General features: G+C 42.7%; 1 protein-coding gene across 1 annotated transcript in view; it reads left to right on the top strand.

The window, feature by feature from the left end:
- LOC139543952 (voltage-gated delayed rectifier potassium channel KCNH1-like) overlaps positions 1-9236 on the top strand; it is a 70934-nt gene extending 61698 nt beyond the window's left edge. The window contains exon 12 of the mRNA XM_071350551.1: positions 1387-9236. Coding sequence (XP_071206652.1) covers positions 1387-2274 — 888 coding nt within the window. The 3' untranslated portion in view covers positions 2275-9236. The remainder of the gene's footprint in view (positions 1-1386) is intronic.
- Positions 9237-13160: the final 3924 nt, after the last annotated feature.

Genomic DNA, 13160 nt, shown 5'->3' with positions numbered 1-13160 from the left:
TTCCTGACTTCCCTGAACAGTTGCATATCGCGGGGACTATTCGATGCTATTGCAGTCCGCCACAGGATGTTTTTGTGCTGGTCGAGGGCAGTCAGGTCTGGAGTGAACCAAGGGCTATATCTGTTCTTAGTTCTACATTTTTTGAAAGGGGCATGCTTATTTAAGATGGTGAAGAAATTACTTTTAAAGAACGACCAGGCATCCTCGAATGACGGGATGAGGTCAATATCCTTTCAGGATACCGGGGCCAGGTCGATTAGAAAGGCCTGCTCGCAGAAGTGTTTTAGGGAGAGTTTGACAGTGATGAGGGGTGGTCGTTTGACCTCGGATCCATAGCAGATGCAGGCAATGAGGCAGTGATCGATGAGATCCTGATTGAAAACAGCAGAGGTGTATTTGGAGGGCAAGTTGGTCAGGATGATATCTATGAGTAAGACCATGTTTACGGATTTTGGGTTGTACCTGGTGGGTTCCTTGATAATTTGTGTGAGATTGAGGGCATCTAGCTTAGATTGTAGGACTGCCGGGGTGTTAAGCATATCCCAGTTTAGGTCACCTAACAGAACGAACTCTGAAGATGAATGTGAATTGATTGCCCCTCATCTATCTTCCAACTTTGTGGCAACAGTTTGGGGAAGGCCCCTTCCTGTTTCAGCATGACAATGCCCCTGTGCACAAAGTGAGGTCCATACAGAAATGGTTTGTTGAGATCGATGTGGAAGAACTTGACTGGCCTGCACAGACCACATCAAACTTTGGAACGCCGACTGCGAGCCAGTCCTAATCGCCCAACATCAGTGCCCGACCTCACTAAGGCTCGTGTGGCTGAATTGAAGCAAGTCCCCGCAGCAATGTTCCAACGACTAGTGGAAAGCCTTCCCAAAAGAGTGGAGGCTGTTATAGCAGCAAAGGGGGACCAAATCCATATTAATGCCCATGATTTTGGAATGAGATGTTCGACGAGAATATTTTTGGTAATGTAGTGTATGTTTGGAGGCTGAGAGACATTATGCTATTTTCCTTCAGTTTATAAACGTTTAAGTCAGGGCTGCCCAACCCTCTTCCTGGAGATCTACTGTCCTGTAGGTTTTCAGTCCAACCCTAATTTAGCATATCTGATTCAGCTAGTTAAGGTCTTGTTGAGCAGCTAATTAGTAGAATCAGGTGTGTTAAATTAGGGATGGACTGAAAACCCACAGGACGGTGGATCTCCAGGAAGAGGGTTGGGCAGCCCTGGTTTAAGTCATAAGTGTCCAAAGAAATACTTAAAGTGAAAATACTTAAAGGGTATTGCATTGAGTAGATGTAATGTTATTACATCTCTTTGGACCCAAAGAATTTAAGATGGGCTTGATCCCAACCTGATGTTCTGATTTCTTGTTACAGATAGTGTTCCGGAAGATCAGCGATGTGAAACGTGAGGAAGAGGAGATGCTCAAGAGGAATAATGAGGCCCCTCTGAACCTTCCTCCGGACCACCCCGTCCGTCGCCTCTTCCAGCGCTTCCGGCAGCAGAGGGAGGCGCGACTAGCAGCAGAGCGAGCTAGTCAGGGGGAGCCACCAGATGTGGAGAAGGGCACCATCCACCTGGAGCAAACCAAGATCCACGAGGCCCTCGCCTCCACCAGCATCATCATGGTGACCGAGAGCCCTGCCACTCCCACAGCCCAGTCCACATTGTCATCTTTGTCCTCCAGGCCCTCTAGCCGAGTCATGCTTCATGCCCCGGCCATCCAAAATGGCAACCTCGTAGGCTGCAAGTCCGCAGAGCCTGCGCCAAAGACCAAAAAAGGCTGGGGTCGTTTCAAGGAATCCGTTGTGAAAGCAGAGTCATGGAGCAGCGTTTCTAAGGCCGAGTCCATGGAGACCTTGCCGGACAGGACTAAGTCCCATAACGAGATGTCTCTCAAGAAGACGGACTCTTGTGACAGCGGTATTACCAAGAGCGACCTGCGCTTAGATAACGTGGGTGATGCCCGCACTCCGCAGGACCGGAGCCCTGTGCAGTCAGAAGGGAAGCTGGTTGTCTGTCCTATACCCGTACAGACCATGCACGCCTCTTTCCTGGAGCTGAAGCAGGAACTTAGGGGAGACATTGGGTCTCTTAATGGCCGCATGGCGGTGGTGGAGGCACAGCTGGCCGAGATGCTTCAACTGCTAAAATCGAAAAAGGCCTCTAGTTCGAAAAAGGCCTCTCGCTCATCCAGTTTCTTTGAGATGTCACGACCGGCATCCCCCGATTCCGATAAGGACGACAGCTTCTCACAATCTTGACACTGCATATTTTGGCAGTCTATGCAGTGTTTCTCAACTCCAGTCCCTGATTACTCCCAACAGTACACATTTTTTGTTGTAGCCCCGGACAAGCACACCTGATTCAACTTGTTAATTATCAAGCCCTCAATGAGTTGAATCAGGTGAGTTTGTCCGGTGCTACACCAAAAATGTGTGCTGTTGGCGGTACTCAAACTGGAGTTGTGAAACATTGGTCTATGGGACATGAAGTGAATACATCCTAGAGTTCATCCAGGAGCTGGCTGAGGTGTTGCAAAAATCTGAGAGAGGTTTTGTGAAGACTTGGGCAATAAGATGTTCCCAAATTAGTACAGATGAGTAATGAGGGATTTTCTTACCCTTTTATTATTATTATTAGATATAAGGGTAATCTGGATAAAAAGATGCACATCTGGATTATCTCTGCACCTTGAGGCACATACTGTGTGATATTCCATGGATCTCCTTTTGTAGGGGTTCAAACTGTAAACAGCATAAATAACGCATTTGTTGTCGAATTTCTTTTCAGTTTTAGTTTTAACTTGGTCACACATTTCTCATGGTAAAATGACTAAAACCTTCAGGAGGTTTTCATAAAATCTGTGCACTCAATTGAAATTAGCAATAATATTTTATTGCATTTATATAGTTTTTCACCAGGTCTCAAAGCACTTCACTTTGCAGGGGGTGATGTGGCCATGATAACATGAACACTATAGAGCAACAGCGAAGATGCACATATCTAAAATGACATTGTCCATGAATGGATTTGCTTTCATTATAGTTTGTCAAAGGTTAATGCATTACTGGGATAAAGTACAATCTTGTAAATAATGATAGATTGTTATGTTGGATATCCATCACTGCCCAATGGCAGCATGTACAGTACATGAGCACAGTTGCACAATATGAAAGTGTACCATGTGTGGTATAATTTCAGTGGGAAAGCTGGATATTTAGAATTTTTGTGTGTGTCAAATGTCCTCGCATGATAACATGTTTGGTCATTATAATACGGTATGTTGCAAAATTTAAGTTACACCAAAAATACATGTTTGAGTCATTTCTAAAGTAGGCGTTTTCACCCCATCCAACCGTTATGTTATTTGGTTTTGTCCAGTCAACAACCAAACAAATGTTGCTATGCTAGCTCAAAGCACGCATTGGCAACAACTGTAAACTTGTTTAGTCACACAAATTTACACAAAAATACCTTGAAAGCAGTGTGGTTTGTTATTTACGCCATTGCTCTCTCTTTGTATTAAAATGAGGGGGAAATCATGATTGTGAACTTTCAATGTATGGTGGAAACCATGGCACCTTTTCAACCAACGTCCATCCTAAATTGGCATGGGAAGAAGTCAATCTCGACTATGAAACCTTTGTGCATTTCTGGCCATCACTGTTGATATAATATGCAAAGTATTGCCATTTATATTGTGTCTGTAGCATTTGTATTGCAATGTTAAAGGAGTAAAATGAGATACTTGTACAGACAGGTCCAGAATTATTGGAACCCTTGATAAAGATGAGGAAAAATAAATAATACATAATGAGATATATTGTATGCCAAACAAAATTTGGGAAAATTATATATTTTATACTAATAAAATTGCTCAGAGAAATAGATTTTGTTTGACAAGTAATAATTGTTTTCTCTAAAAAAAGATAGGGGTCAAAATGATTGGCACCCCTGTTTTTAATACTCTGGCACCCTCCCCCTTGCGAGGATAATGGCACTGAGCCTTTTTTGAAATGTTTTATGAGATTGGAGAACACATTTGGGAGGGATCTTAGACCATTCCTCCATACGGAATTTTTCCAGATGCTTGATATCCTTTGTCTAACAAGGGACCCAGGACCAGTGGAAGCAAAATATCTCATAACATCAAAAGATCCACCACCATAAAGTAGGTATGAGGTTATTTTCTGCATATGCATTCTTCTTTTGATGCCAAACCCACCACTCCTGTGCATGGCCAAAGAGCTCTACTTATGTCATCTGACCATGCTCAGGTTCCAATCTAAGTGCCAATGCAAACTCCCAAGCGTTTCCCTTGTGGGTTGCTCTCAATTAAGTTTCTGGCAACCCTTCCAAAATGCCTATTGGCATGGCGTCTAATTATAGATTTAAAGTCTTACTTGGTGACCCGAAGATGTTCTGTAATTCTCCAAATTTGTCTCTTAGATTTTTCTTTACATCCCAAACCATCTTCTTTACTGTGGGGACAAGATAAACATACGTCCAATATCAGGCAGGTTTACCACTGTTCCAGAAGTTTTAAACCTCCTAATTGTTGGCATAATAGTGGTAAGTGGTCATTTTTTTGTACCCGTTGCCTAATTTATGAAGGTCAACAACCATCTCTTTTCATTGTGAGTTCTTCGCCTTTTCCCATGGTGATGGATGATAAATTTACATGCGTGTTACCTAATTTTTATACCCCAGTAAATCAGGGAGCCATGGAAGACCACAATACAGTTATTTAAGGTGAGATTAATTTAAAAAAGTAGAATGTTAATGCAGATTGTTTGTTTTCATAAGAATCTGTAGGGGTGCCATTAAACTTTTTGAGATATATTTTTTTCTCTGAGCAATTGTATTTGAGCATACAATATAGCTCAGCATTTGTACTTACAGTGCGTTCGGAAACTTTTTCCACATTTCATTACATTATTACAACCTTATTTTAAAATTGATTAAATTGTTTTTTTCCCTCATCAATCTACACACAATACCCCATGATGACAAAGCAGAAACAGGTTTTTAGAAATGTTTGCAAATGTATAAACAACAACTGAAATATCACATTTACATAAGTATTCAGACCCTTTACGCAGTACTTTGTTGAAGCGCCTTTTGCAGCGATTACAGCCTTGAGTCTTCTTGGGTATAATGCTACAAGCTTGGCACACCTGTATTTAGGGAGTTTCTCCCATTTTTCTCTGCAGATTCTCTCAAGATCTGTCAGGTTGGATGGGGAGCACCGCTGCACAGCTATTTTCAGGTCTCTCCCGAGATGTTAGATTGGTCCGGGCTCAGACTGGGCATTCAGAGACTTGTCACGAAGCCATTCCTGCATTGTCTTGGCTGTGTGCTTAAGGTCGTTGTCCTGTTGGAAGGTGAACCTTCGCCCCAGTCTGAGGTCCCGAGTGCTCTGGAGCAGGTTTTCATTAAGGATCTCTGTACTTTGTTCCGTTCATCTTTGCCTCGATCCTGACTAGTCTCCCAGTCCCTGCCGCTGAAAAACATCCCCACAACATGATGCTGCCACCACCATGCTTCACCATAGGGATGGTGCCAGATTTCCTCCAGATGTGACACTTGGGCATTCGGCCAAAGAGTTCAAGCTTGGTTTCATCAGACCAGAGAATCTTGTTTCTCATGGTCTGAGAGTCCTTTAGGTGCCTTTTGGCAAAACTCCAAGCGGGCTGTCATGTACCTTTTACTGGAGGAGTGGCTTCCGTCTGGCCACTACCATAAAAGGCCTGATTGGTGGAGTCTCTACAGAGGAACTCTGGAGCTCCGTCAGAGTGACCATCGGGTTCTTGGTCACCTCCCTGACCAACGCCCTTCTCCCCCAATTGCTCAGTTTGGCCGGGCGGCCAGCTCTAGGAAGAGTCTTGGGGATTCTAAACTTCTTCCATTTAAGAATGATGGAGGCCACCGTGTTAATTTCTGCAGCTTCAATGCTGCAGAAATGTTTTTGTACCCTTCCCCAGATCTGTGCCTCGACACAATCCTGTCTCTGAGCACTACAGAAAATGTCTTCGACCTCATGGCTTGATTTTTGCTCTGACATGCACTGTCAACTGTGGGACCTTATATATAGACAGAAGGGTGCCTTTTCAAATCATGTCCAATCAATTGAATTTACCACCAGGTGGACACCAATCAAGTTGTAGAAACATCTCAAGGGTGATCAATGGAAACAGGATGCACCTGAGCTCAATTGAGTCTAATAGCAAAAGGTCTGAATACTTAAATTAAAAAACATACCTTATTTACACAAGATATTTTCCAAGATAAAAAAAAACAAACCTTTTTGCTTTGTAATTATGGGGTATTTAATCCATTGTATAATAAGGCTGTAACAAAATGTGAAAAAAGTCAAGGAGTCTGAATAGTTTCCGAATGCACTGTATACAGTCTTTTTTGCTTATCTTTATCAAGGGTGCTAATCATTTTGCATATAATGTATAAGGAAGTTGCACTTTTGCCATTTAAAGAAACGTTGTAGTCAATGCATGAGAACTGCATCTGAATTTGTATTTTTCTTGAGCAATTATAAAAAGACATTGAAAATGAATCAGTATCTCCCAATGCTGGCCCTTGACACTCCCTTTCCACACATTTATTAATCATGGATTAACACCAATAATTTAAATTAGAAAACAAATTGGATTCAACTCAAATTTAACCCTGGCTTTGAATCTTCTATGTCGTTCCTGCAGCCTTGTTTGTTGTGCACATGATTGCAACACAATGTTTGTACTTGACCTTAAAACTGTAATAACAATGTATGCACTGTTCTAGAATTTCAGATTTGGAGGAATACTAATAATGAATTGTAAGGACTAATAATGAATAGTAAGGAAAGTTTTCATACCCCTTGCCTTTTTACATATTTTGTTGTGTTACAGCCTGAATTTAAAATGTATTATATTTAGATTTTTAAGTCACTGGTCTACACACAAATTATGGAATTATGTTTTTAGACATGTTTACAAAAATGAAAAGCTTAAATGTCTTGAGTCAATAAGTATTCAGCCCCTTTGTTATGGCAAGCCTAAAAAGTTCAGGAGTAAAAATGTGCTTAAGTCACTGTGTTCAATAATAGTTTTTAAACATGATTTTTGAAGGACTACCTCCGTACCCCACACATAAAATTATCTGTAAGATCCCTCAGTTGAAGCTGTAAATTTCAACCACAAAGAAGAGGGAGGTTTTGCAATGCCTTGCAAAGGGTACCTATTGGTAGATGGGTAAAAAAACAAAAAAAAACAGACAATGAATATCCCTTTGAGCATGGTCAAGTTATTAATTACATTTTGTATGTTGTATCAATACACCCAGTCACTACAAAGATACAGGCGTCCTTCCTAACTCAGTTGCCGGAGAGGAAGGAAACCACTCAGGGATTTCACCATGAGGCCAATGGTGACTTGAAAACAGTTAGAGTTTAATGGCTGTGATAGGAGAAAACAACAAAGAATGGATCAACTACATTGTCAATTAGGTTATTACTGTGGAATAACTACAGAGTGAAGACAAAAGCCTGCACAGAAGGAAAAAAACATTCCAAAACATGCAGTTAAGTAAATATTGCAAAAGTAATACTGCAAAAAATGTGGCTAATTTTGTCCTGAATACAAAGTGTTACTGAGTAGCACTCTACATATTTTCAAGCATAGTGGTGGCCGCATCGTGTTATGCGTATGCATGTAATCGTTAAGGACTGGGGAATCTTTCAGAACAAGAAATAAATGGAAGGAGCTAAGCACAGGCAAAATTCTAGAGGAAAACCTGGTTCAGTCTGCTTTCCACCAGACACGGGGAGATGAATTCACCTTTCAGCAGGACAATAACCTCATCCACAAGGCCAAATCTACAGTGGAGTTGCTTACCAAGAATACAGTGAGTGTTCCTGAGTGGCCAATTTACCGTTTTGACTTAAATCTGCTTGAAAAATCTATGGCAAGATCTGAACATGGTTGTCTAGCAATAATCAACAACCAATTTGACAGAGCTTGAACATTTTTGAAAATAATACATGGGAAATTGCACAATCCAGTTGTAGACAGCTCTGAGAGACTTACCCAGAAATACTCACTGCTGTAATCGCTGCCAAAATTGTGATTCTAACATCAAATCAAATTGTATGTGGAATACAACAGGTGTAGGTAGACCTTACAGTGAAATGCTTATTACAAGCCCTTAACCAACAATGCAGTTATGTAAAAATAGATAAGTAAAATTTTTTATGACAAATAATTAAAGAGCAGCAGTTAAATAACAGTAGTGAAGCTATATACAGGGGTACCAGTACAGAGACAAAGTGCGAGGGCACAGGTTAGTCGAAGTAATATGTACATGTAGGTAGATTTAGTGACTATGTATAGATAATAAACAGAGTAGCAGCAGCGTAACAGGGGGGGGGGGGGCGCAATGCAAATAGTCAGGAGGTAACCATTTGATTAGCTGTTCAGGAGTCTTATGGCTTGGGGGTAGAAGCTGTTAAGAAGCCTTTTGGACCTAGACTTGGCGCTCCGGTACGGCTTGCCGTGCGGTAGCAGAGAGAACAGTCTATGACTAAGGTGGCTGGAGTCTGTGACAATTTTTAGGGCCTTCCTTCTGACACCGCCTGCTAGAGAGGTCCTGAATTGTAGGAAGCTTCGCCCCAGTGATGTACTGGGCCGTACGCACTACCCTCTGTAGTGCCTTGTGGTCGGAGGCCGAGCAGTTGCCATACCAGGTAGTGATGCAACCAGTCAGGATGCTCTCGATGGTGCAGCTGTAGAACTTTTTGAGGATCTGAGGACCCATGCCAAATCTTTTCAGTCTCCTGAGGGGGTATAGGCTTTGTCGTGTCCTCTTCACGACTGTCTTGGTGTGTTTGGACCATGATAGTTTGTTGGTGATGTGGACACCAAGGAACTTGAAGCTCTCAATATGTATTGACTCAGGTGGTTGAATACTTATCTAATCAAGATATGCGTTTCATCCTTATTCACAAATGTTAGAATTTTTCTTATACTTAAGAGCATTTTTTGTATATTGTTGACAAAAAAATTACAATGAAATCCATTTTAATCCCACTTTAACAAAATGTGGAAAATTATAGGTGTATGAATACTTTCTATAGGCACTGTACATGTTATTCTATTCACATACTGTCACAAAGATGAGTATTTGTAAAAAAAGTGTATAATGTTCATATTAAATTATTTTGTACTTTTGATTCATTTTTGAAATTGGTAGGACTTATAAATACATTCAACCACAAGTGGAAAATGATTTCCCTTTACAATAACTTCCCTAGATAACCATGTAAACACTAGATTATCATTTATTTCAAGTCTCATTCGTTACTGTGAGCACCAAGGTGGTGTGCTACTGAAATTAGCTCTTATTTGGCCTATAGCACCACACTCAACAGTTTCCCGTGTGAATCAAGAATGGTCCACCACCCAAAGGACATCCAGCCAACTTGACAACTGTGGGAAGCATTGGAGGCAACATGTGCCAGCATCCCTGTGGAACGCTTGACACCTCAGGCTGTTCTGAGAGCAAAAGGGGGTACAACTCACTATTTGGAAGGTGTTCCTGTTTTGTACACTCAATTTATAATATACTGTATACAGCTATATGTAACTATAGGTTAGAACCACTCTAAATACCCACCCAAACATGTCTTAGGGCTCAGACACACCAATAGCGTTTGCTGGCTGAGAGTACTTGGCACCGTCAGTCTGACGTCTACTGCGGGTGGTCCCTAAAACAGCGCGCTGAACCATTTGCAGATGAATGCTAGATCCACAGTCGGTGCGATGTGTGCAAGCCTTTAGTTGAAAAGCAACACAGCAAAGATTGTGGTTTGTGAATCTGCTACTTATGTGGACTGAACCAACTATGAATACCAGATCCCACAGCACACTCAGTATGGTGCTTTGAGTCCCCTTGAACCATGGTCATTAGATTGGTTTGTTTTCTCTGATAGCCTCTCTAATCTGATTAGATCTGTAGAGATACTCTGGTCCTTTGGGCACTCTTACATCAGATACTTGATTAATCTCAGACATTCAACTACAACAGCAGAGGATAAGTAACAAACCTACACTACACAGTGCATTCAGAAAGTATTCAGACCCCTGGACTTTCCCACATTTTGTTACGTTACAGCCTTTTGCTAAAATTGATTGAATACATTTAAAGAAAAATATCAATCTACACACAATACCCCATAATGGCAAAGCAAAAACAGTTTAGACATTTTGGAAATATCACATTAACATAAGTATTCAGACCCTTTACTCAGTACTTTGTTGAAACACCTTTGGCAGGGATTACAGCCTTGAGTGTTCTTGGGTATGACGCTACAACCTTGGCACACCTGTATTTGGGGAGTTTCTCCCATTTTTCTCTGCAGATCCTCTCAAGCTCTGTCAGGTTGGATGGGGAGCGTCGCTGCACAGCTATTTTCAGGTCTCTCCAGAGATGTTTATTTTATTTTTTTTTTATTTTTTTTTCATTTTTTTTATCTTTTTTTTAAAAATTTTTATCCCCTTTTCTCCCCAATTTTCGTGGTATCCAATCGCTAGTAATTACTATCTTGTCTCATCGCTACAACTCCCGTACGGGCTCGGGAGAGACGAAGGTCGAAAGTCATGCGTCCTCCGAAGCACAACCCAACCAAGCCGCACTGCTTCTTAACACAGCGCGCCTCCAACCCGGAAGCCAGCCGCACCAATGTGTCGGAGGAAACACCGTGCACCCGCCCCCCTCGGTTAGCGCGCACTGCGCCCGGCCCGCCACAGGAGTCGCTGGAGCGCGATGAGACAAGGATATCCCTACCGGCCAAACCCTCCCTAACCCGGACGACGCTAAGCCAATTGTGCGTCGCCCCACGGACCTCCCGGTCGCGGCCGGCTGCGACAGAGCCTGGGCGCGAACCCAGACTCTGGTGGCGCAGCATAGCACTGCGATGCAGTGCTCTAGACCACTGCGCCACCCGGGAGGCCTCTCCAGAGATGTTTGATCGGGTTCAAGTCCGGGCTCTGGCTGGGCCCCTCAAGGACATTTAGAGACTTGTCCCGAAGCCACTCCTGCATTGTATTGGCTGTGTGCTTAGGGTCGGTGTCCTGTTGGAAGGTGAACCGTCTCCCCAGTCTGAGGTCTGAGCACTCTGAAGCAGGGTTTCATCAAGGATCTCTCAGTACTTTGCTCTGTTCATCTTGACTAGTCTCCCAGTTCCTGCTGCTGAAAAACATCCCCACAGCATGATGATGCCACCACCATAGGGATGGTGCAAGGTTTCCTCCAGACGTGACACTTGGCATTCAGGCCAAAGAGTCCAAGCTTGGTTTCATCAGACTAGAGCATCTTGTTTCTCATTGTCTGAGAGTCCTTTTGGAAAACTCCAAGCGGGCGTTCATGTGCATTTTACTGAGGAGTGGCTTCCGTCTGACCACTACCATAAAGGCCTGATTGGAGTGCTGCAGAGATGGTTTTCCTTCTGGTAGGTTCCCTCATCTCCACAGAGGAACTCTGGAGCGCCGTCAGAGTGACCATCGGGTTCTTGGTCAACTCCCTGACCAACGCCCTTCTCCCCCGATTGCTCAGTTTGGCCGGGCAGCCAGCTCTAGGAAGAGTCTTGGTGGTTCCAAACTTCTTCCATTTAAGAATGATGGAGGCCACTGTGTTCTTGGGGACCTTCAATGCTGCAGACATTTTTTGCTACTCTTCCCCAGATCTGTGCCTCGACACAATCCTGTCGCGGAGCTCTACGGACAATTCCTTCGACCTCATGGCTTGGTTTTTGCTCTGATATGCACTATCAACTGTGGGACATTATATAGACAGGTGTGTACCTTTCCAAATCCTGTCCAATCAATTGAATTTACCACAGGTGGACTCGAATCAAGTTGTTGAAACATCCCAAGGATGATTAATGGAAAGAAAATGCACCTGAGCTCAATTTTGAGTCTCATAGCAAAGGATCTGAATACTTATTTAAATAAATAAAAATATTTATACATTTTAGAATAAGGCTGCAACATAAAATGTGGAAAGTTTCAAGGGGTCTGAATACTTTCCGAATTAACTGTATAAAGGCTTCACACTTTACTTAACCAGGTGTGAAGAGTATAATGATCAGAATGTATGGTTCTCAAGCAACCAAGGAGTCAAGGTTCCATTATAAATCAGGGTAATTACTCTGGATAATTGAGGGGAAATGATTCAATAAAATATTACTACAAATCATTATAAAATTACATTAATTGTAATATTAAGACAAATTGAAATTCATACCCTAACACACTAAACTGCAGTGATTAGCCTGGCATATTTGATATTCTGTAGACTTACAACAGGGAATCACACAGCATCCCTCCGGAAATCCCAGCTCTCCCTCCCTCTCATTTGATGATCTGCAATGCAGTGCCAGGCCTTCTACCCTCCTCCTCCCCCTTTTTCTTCTTGGGCAATCTTTGCAGTGCCCAAACAGGGGGGCTATCCTGAGCTGTGCAGACTGGAAACTAAGCATACCATTACAGTCCTGCTCCTCCCACTCCTGCCTGTGGTGAGGACACATTTCCTGTATCTCACTGAGTATTGGCTGAAGCCACAGCTCCATCTAGAGAGCACTATGTAGCCACTACAATTAAAGCTGCTTCTATTACAAAATGCACAAGGTGTACTAACCAAAGGTTTCATAGCTGATCGTGAGTGTATGATTGGAAAAGGACACATTTCTGAGCATGGTGGGTTCTAAATATGCGGTGTCTGTTTAAGTTGTGTCGCTTTGAGCCAGTAGAGCACATTTTAGTCAACTATTTCCCCCGGGTAAAAGAATGTAGTGACAGTGCAAGGCACAGCGTAATAAAAAGGTATTGGAAATGAATAGCCAGATATTCTTCCACCAGAAAAGCAAAGGCTGGGATGTAAGTGAACTGAAGTTAGTTGGATCATCTATGTGCCCACTTATTGTGGGGACATGACAGTTTGGCTGACCTCTTTCTACATTGTCCAATGGTTGTGTTTTTTATATTGGTCAAGTGCCGGATGTCATGGCAACGGGGCAAGTCGACCCCCTGATTGGCTGGCTGGCCAGGATCATCCGTTGCGGTTTGCAGTGAGAATTGCTGAGTGGACCCTCCTTTTT

The sequence above is a fragment of the Salvelinus alpinus genome, chromosome 2 (assembly GCF_045679555.1).
Source record: "Salvelinus alpinus chromosome 2, SLU_Salpinus.1, whole genome shotgun sequence".
Classification (NCBI taxonomy): domain Eukaryota; kingdom Metazoa; phylum Chordata; class Actinopteri; order Salmoniformes; family Salmonidae; genus Salvelinus; species Salvelinus alpinus.
This window is presented reverse-complemented; position numbering and strand designations above follow the sequence as displayed.